Source organism: Morone saxatilis, unplaced genomic scaffold, assembly GCF_004916995.1.
Source record: "Morone saxatilis isolate NCDOM2014 unplaced genomic scaffold, NCSU_SB_2.0 Contig17, whole genome shotgun sequence".
NCBI lineage: Eukaryota > Metazoa > Chordata > Actinopteri > Moronidae > Morone > Morone saxatilis.
In genome coordinates, this window is record NW_023339729.1 from 8,685,243 (window position 1) to 8,693,051 (window position 7,809).

At 40.2% G+C, this 7,809-nt stretch overlaps 1 protein-coding gene across 1 annotated transcript in view; it reads right to left on the minus strand.

Moving 5' to 3' along the window:
- Positions 1–19: 19 nt before the first annotated feature.
- The window catches only part of b3gntl1 (UDP-GlcNAc:betaGal beta-1,3-N-acetylglucosaminyltransferase-like 1), a gene marked incomplete in the record, with an annotated part of 13,696 nt that continues 5,906 nt past the window's right edge, over positions 20–7,809 (minus strand). The window contains 4 exon segments of the mRNA XM_035660372.1: positions 20–5,792; positions 6,555–6,629; positions 6,787–6,855; positions 6,947–7,082. Coding sequence (XP_035516265.1) covers positions 5,712–5,792; positions 6,555–6,629; positions 6,787–6,855; positions 6,947–7,082 — 361 coding nt within the window.

The following is a 7,809-nucleotide window of genomic DNA, read 5'->3' on the forward strand; positions in this document are numbered from 1 at the left end:
AGATGTGTGTAAAGAAAGAAAGCCCTCGAGCTCCCAGCGTCAGATACAAGCACGCGACACTGCTAAAGAGTCAATAGCGTGATGTTTTCAAAAGTTAACAAGTAAAAGATACACAATAAATCAAACTTGTTCCACAAACATCAGCAACTTGACAACAATGAGCACATAAAACCGCAAAAAAATCCGTAAACGCCCGCAAAATAACCCCAGCCAAGCTTTTATCATAACTTTGTATTTGTACTTATTATTTTGTACTTATTTGCGTTCTTAAATAACCTCTATTCTACTTACCAGCTCTTTTCGTATGTCAGGCTTACACTGCCAGAGACAGTTGGCTACAGGCCCGTGTGAGTGTGTTGTGCGTTGGCTTTACAAACAGATGGATCATATTATCGCAGTGAAAATGGGAGCCGCATGCAGGTCTGGAACAGCAGCATCTACGATTTCTACAGCTCGCTCAAACATCCACCGATTCTCTCTACACAACCCTCGGTGGAGTTTAAGCGTGACCTTAGCTGTTCAAGCACATTTTAATGTTAGAACTAATATTCCTGTATCGTTTCCAGTGTTGCTCCAGCAGACAACCTGCTTGGAGAAAGAAAAAGACCTTGACACAACAACACAAAAAGAAAAAAAAGTCACACTTGTGCTCTAAACGCCTGTTTGGTTCTCGGGCGGTTTTCCCGTGAGAAAACAGTCGGAACAGCAAGCATGTTACTGAGTCGTCACATTCCCCCACACAGCCAGAGTATGTAACGCATTTCGAGAAATACCGAAACACAGACTCTGCTACACCCCCCCACACCAGATAATCACACACACACACACACACACACACAAGATCCTCACACACACACACACACCTCCCATTCCAGTGCTGTTATGCTAAGCCTCTAGCTGTGATGGGATAGCCTGTCAGCAGCAAAACTCATTCAGGGAGATTTTATATTAGTTACATTTTAAAGATATAAATCTAATGATATTCATTTTCCACTTCCCTTTTGTTTGTTTGTTATTGATGATACTGTGTGTAAAAGCCAAATGACACGAACAAACCGAACTGAATAAATGGACCATTTATAAAGAGTTTATAAGTAACTAATGGCTTTAATCATGGTTAATAATAATCATTGGCTGGTACTTTATAGATCACTTATTAGCCAGTAAGGAGGAAAAGACTTAACAACTTATTAAGCATTTTTTAATTTTATAACTGCATCACTACCAAAATAAAGGCTGAACACCAGCAAAAGGGGATTGTCACAACCTGGCAACCCCAAATGTGTTTTGTAACATTTGTTACAATAAACCCTTTATTTAACTTATAAGAAAGTGGTGTAAGTCCGGGTGTTCTAAAAAACCCCTTACTGAATGACCCGACAGGAAGGGTGATATTCTACACTTCCTCTCTCTCTCTCTCTCTCTCTGCATAAAGCACAACACATCTGTACCATCAACACATTCCCCCTCCAGTGCCTGGATTTTTGAAAAAGATGTAATTTCACCATTAACATAATTGAAGGCCAAAGATCTGGAGGCTGCAGAGCGGGTCTAATCCTGTCAGCGCAGCAGAGGAAGTGTAAGCTGCTGATGTGCCGTTTGACCTCATGTGCTCCTTCACCATGTGAAGTATTTACAGAGCAGCAGAGCCTCTGACCTGCTCCCCTCATCCCCCCTGCCGTCACCTGGCTCTTTTCAAGCGGCCTGACAGGAGGAACGCTCCGTCTGTCCACGCACTGCTTCCTCATGGAGCCACACACACACATTCCTCTGTCTCTGATTTCAGTCTTCATGACCTTTATTTCCTCACTACTCGCAGACAGCACACTCCTCTCTCTTTTTTAAAAGCTTTATTTACCCACGGGGCGGCCGACAGAGCAGCTCCCAGCAGCGGGGTCTGCTGGGAGGTTAAGTGCCTTGCTCGAGGGCAGCTTAGACAGTAGTTGTTGAAGGAGGAGGAAGAACATAACATATTCAGCTCGGAGCAGTGAACTACAGAAGCAGCGAAAAGTGGTGACAACTGAGAAAACTGGTTTTCAGGCTGACCGGATAACAGTGTAATACCTTCACTTGGTGTTTCTTAACTGCTAAATCTACATAAAAAAAGGAGATACTGCACTACTGCTTTTGGATGGTGTTCAATGGGAAATACAGTATCTACAAACAAAATGTGTTCTTTGAGTTTTCTTGTCTGTTTGAACTAGTTTGTGTGCTAGTGTCTATCTGCCAGACTACTTTAACACTTTAACTGATAACAATCTGAAATACCAAGATGCTGGCTCATCAACAGATCAAATGGATATTTATTACTTACAGATTACGGCTAGAGGATAGTAAGTTAAATTAATTATTAAAGATAATAATAAGTTATTTTAGCCTGTATAGCCTTCTATAGCCTGTAGCTATAAAACTAGCTAACTTTCACTCAATATAGCGTCAGCTTAAGCAGCCTGGTTGACTTTCTCTCTTTTACATTTCATGCTGTTCTTACAGAACGATTATACATTTGTTTGGCATAGCGATTGTTTCTATGTTACGGAAGGCAAGAAGTAAGATTCTGTCCTTTAATATAATATCTAGGCCTAGTTAAGTACTTTGGCATTTGGCAGATAGCGTTTCCTTCAGCGACACACACACACACTTCTACAAAGAGAGAGATGGTGAAACAAAGGAATGTGGTCACCTGGAAGGTAAATGAAAAAGCCTTCAGTGACCTCTGTCAGCTCTCTTCACCCAAACACACCCGACTCATATCTCTTTCTCTTATCAGCTGTCTTGTAAATGCATGTGTGTGTATGTGTGTGCATTTAGTTTCTACACAGGTTTATTTGACTAGCGAGGGCAAGCAGGCTCCAGGGTCAGGGTCATTCATTGTGTGTGTGTGTGTGTTATCAGGTCTGCTGTCTAGCGAGAGACAGAGTGTAAACACTGAGTAAAGCTCTGTTTACTCTCTTTCTGAAGTCTCTTTCATAGATTCTCCATTAGAACTCACTCAGATCGTCTACCAAGTGCTTTATCAGGACGGCAGAGTGGGTAAAGGAGACAGAAGATATTTATACAGAGCGTGGTCTTTCTTAAACAAATCGCTTTGGTTTGTTTCTTATGGTCTCCATTTGGTGGACATGTATCCAAAGCACCTTATAGCTCAATGACTGCATACACTTTACATATGAACTTTCAAGCCTGCTGTTTCACTCAAAGATTTAGCAGCAGAAATGGTGAGCAGAGGTGATAAATATCTTCAGCGTGTGTCCAATAAAAACATGTGATGAGGGATCAAAAAAGCCCCCAAAATATGTACTTAGGCACAACAGTGCTTTGTGTTAAATGCTCACAATGACAACTTTAACATGCTGATGTTTAGCAGGTGTAATGTTGATCATCTTCACCCTCTTGATTCAGCGTGTTAGCATGCTAACATTTGCTACAGCTGAGGCTGATGGGAATGTCATTAGTTTAGCATATACTGGGTCATAAACGAAGTGAGGCTATTCGACTAATTCAATTCAAAATTCAAATATAACCTGATGTCAGCAGAGGAGGAAAAGCTGGGATCACCAAAGTCACTGATTTCATCTCCTGGGGACAACAAATGTCTGTACAGCATTAATCTGCATTCCATTGAACACACTGCCATACCATGCTGCTGCCATTGATAGCCTACGCTAAGCAATGATAAAAATAAACAAACAAACAAACAACACGTAATTTACAGATTAATACAGATGTGTGTCCAAAAAAGCCTAAAGATAAATTGATTGATTAGCAATTATTTTAATTATTGAATTTTTCCATTTCTTAATAATGCACAATTTCCTGCTTTTCTTTGTATTATGTGATATTAAACTGAATATCTTTGGGGTTTTAGATTGTTGGTAAGACCAAACAAGTTATTTGAGTATGTAACCTTGGGTATAATGCAATGAGGATTTTGTACTATTGTCTGCCTTTTTAGAGATAAAACAATGAATCAATGAATCAAGAATCAAGAACATAACCATTAGCTGTAGCCCTTTTGTAAAGAGTCCCGTTTCTGACGAGGATACCTTCCTGTTTAAGTGTCTGTGTGTATAAACACAGAGGGGGAAGAGGGGTCTAGATGGAGAGTGAGTGCTAAGTGGATGTGATATTTTTCTCAGCCTCTACACAGCACTGTACTGTGGGTGGCAGAGACCTGGGGTTTTCAACTCAAACCTAAGGCTGAATCAGGCCCAAACAGCCATTTATAAACATAATGAATTAAAGCCGAACCTTTAATACGGTACAGTGATTCTGTGCATTCACACCACTGTGCAACTGTATGTTCAGTCTATAATAACAAACAAAGCTAGAGAAAATAAAATGTGGCAGAATTGAATACCCCATTCCAGTTCTTCTTTTATCGCCAATGCTGCTTCCCTGCAAACTGCTGTGGGCAGATTTACAGTAAGGCAGACCACGTCGCCGACCCAGGAAACACCAGGGGAGATTTTGTGGAGAAAGGTCTGTTTACCTTTGGGCAGAAAAACTCCACAGTCTGTGAGGTAAAATAAACTTTGTGTGTGTGTTTATGTATCAGAACTGTGCTCCTTTAAAGAGGTTATTGTTCTTTAGATTTCATAAGAGACCCAGGGAAAGAAAAACAAATACATGCAGTATCAATGTTTGTACATTTGTAGCAGATGTGTGCGTGTATCTGATTTTGCATGGTTGCACCAGAGAGACTGTTAGGAAATCAGCTTACGATGCTGGCCATAAAACATCCCACCCTTTATAAGTTAAACCTTCTGTGATGTGATGATGTGCTGACTCCTTTGACTTAACCAACACAGGTTAAAATATTTAGGTTGGAAAATACCAGTCCACATGGGATTAGAAAAGACAATAACTTTTAGTTACTCCAATGGTCTACACTGGCAATCACCATGTCCTCTTGCATGATAAATAGCTGTCATCTGAAGAGTAACGTGAGTGTCAATACCCTCTAGGTCAGATTATGGTTACTTCTATTACCCTAAACATCAATCATGGTTCCCAGTCTTTTTAAGAAATCATTTTCCAAGAGGTTTTCTTGACAGTACAAATCAGCACTTGCCCACAAACGGTCATTTAATTTATCAGCTGTGGTAGACCTATTGACACATACCAGTTTTATTTCTCCCTTTTTATTGATGTTGGGTTCATGATGAAGTGTCTCTGGTTCGTTATAGGTAGGTGGTCAGCATTTATAGGACGCTTTCATGGTGTGTTTAAAATAAAATGGCAAATTGTCATTGTATTGAACAAACATTATATAACGTGTTAATTAGTGAGCTTTAGAGGTGCTGCTAGGTGCATTTAGTTACCTTTAGACAGAGCCAGGCTAGATGTTTTCCCCCGTTTCCAGTCTCTGTGCTAAGCTAGGCTAATGTCTTGTGGCTGTAGCTTTATATCCAATGGATAGATATGAGAGTGGTATTGAACCACAGTGCTGTAGGATGAGCTGTTGTGCCTTTATCAGACGTTTCATCAACTTTGCCAAGTAAAACTTGAAAACGTTCACATTCTTTCCCACACATAAAAGGCTTCTTTTAACACTTAAAAAGACATCATAACCTCCTCTTTCCTTGGCTGTGGTATTATCTCTGTCCCAGTTTCAGGTCACTCTTCCTGTTATCACCTGCCTATCGCGCAGTCCCCTGCATTCCTCTTAGCTGCAGGGTTCCTCTTGTCTTCTCCATTGCTCTGAGCAGTCAGTTGAAATGGTAGTAATCTATTCCTTCCTTTAGCTGCAAAGAGTTGAGGTTTTCCTCCAGAATGCCTCCAGTCATGTCCTACAGATAAAACATGAGAGAAAGATGAGGAACAGAAAACCTTTCACTCAAAAAAACATTATAAGAAGTATAATTCCTTCTTGTCTTGAGTGCCCTCTGCTGTGTGTCTTAACTGTACTAAAGTAACGTCGAAGGTTATTTAGAGGCTAAAGAGATTCAGCCATGGAAAATGTACAAAGTTCAAATGATCTGTATATTTGCTGATTATAGTTATTTAACATCTGGGTATAAAAAACATGTCTGATTGAGGCCAGGTGTTTATGTGAGTGTGTGTGTGATTGAGTCCAGGTCTCCTTGTCCTCTGACTATGATTACTTCTCCCAATTCCCATAATTGAGCAATTAGTAGCCCCCGTAGGTGGGGTCACTCTGGATTTGATGTCTGAATCTGGCTAGGTGGTAAATAGGCTATTAGTGATTTGGCTGACAGGACAGCTATATGTTTGTGCATGTTAAAATAATAATAAAAAGAGAATGTCATTGTCTTATATGCAATATTGCAAAAGTGAAGACTATTGCTGAAATTACAAAGCGTACAAAATGGACAGTAGCAAAGACATCCGATGTTTGTACAAGCATCATGTGATCAAAGATCAGGCTGCTGTCTCTACCCATTTCCTGACTGCCTTCTGTGTGTGTGTGTGTTATGTCCTGTGCCGGGCACACGCCCTTGATCATTATGTCGTTAACTTAGATTACAGACCTGAGGGACAGGCGGTCAGAAACAGCAAACATACAACACACAAACACGCTTTCTGCTCACCAGTTTAACACAGATAATGAAAGGGGCGGAGGCGTCTTTGTAGTGTACAACTGGGATTTTTGGCTTAGGTCTTTGCTGGAGGGATATCAACAGAAAGAGAGACACGTAAACCACATAAAGCGATTGGGTGAACCTTCATTTGAATAATATCTTATAAACTAATATCCTAGCCCTGTTTACACTGAATCACAATAAACCTGCTGTACTTGGTATCCACAGTGGCTGATCTCACCTCAGATTCCTCATATGTGTAAAAGCCTTTCTGGATCTTGTTCTCATCGACATCACAGAAAGCCTTCACCTGATAAATGAATCAGAGTGATGATGAAAGAAAAGGTGGAAAAAAAAAATGTTGCTAATGTCTCCCATCCCACTAGCTGGAGATGACGTACCTTCCTCTGATTGGTCGGGCTGAGGTAGCGGTACAGCTTCCTGCCCTGTTTCCCAGCGTTCCATATGGTGAAGCTCTCCCATTGGCTGAGAACTCTCTCCTGCAGGAAGTCCACTCGCAGCTTCCAAATAGTTTCCCTGGAAACAGAGGAGACGAGCAGTGGATCAGAGGATGGACACAGTAGTGGGCAACGTTAGTCTGTCTGTGGGTCTAAATGGAGACTGTCTCATTTAGTGTGAAATATACAGATACACTGTATGTGGTATATAATATGCACTTCTATTCCTATATCCTAGTTTGGTTTTTGAGGTGACTTACATGGAAACTAATTTGGAGGAGAAGATTTAGCCAAAAGTTCAAATTATTACCCAAACTGCCCATTGTGAACACATAACATATCACATAAGTTTGACTGACTATACTTGCTATAGTTGTATATGAACAAATCATTATTACAGACATTTTAGTTTCAGTTTTAGCTCCAAATGAAGTGGTTTAGTTAATTACACTAAAATCTTGTTTAGTGTACTGCCTGTTGTGATTTTTGCTTGTCAGACTTTGTTTAGGTGAAGTTCCCAGATCTCAACAGAAACTCTGACGATCTAAATGTTATCACAACTGAAAGAAATTAAAGATAAAACTACAAAAATAAGACCCAAACTGTAATAAATCCGAATAATCCTTACCGTACCAGACCATAATCTCCTAATTTTTCAAAAGCATTCCTTGCATTTAATAAAAAATACAGACTTATTTTTCAAGATAGAAAAATTGCGCCTGTTTTAAATTAGCTTGTTTTCCTGTTGCCTGCACCTTGACTGATATGCACAGCTGTGCACAGGCCCCTCTCTCTCACACACACAC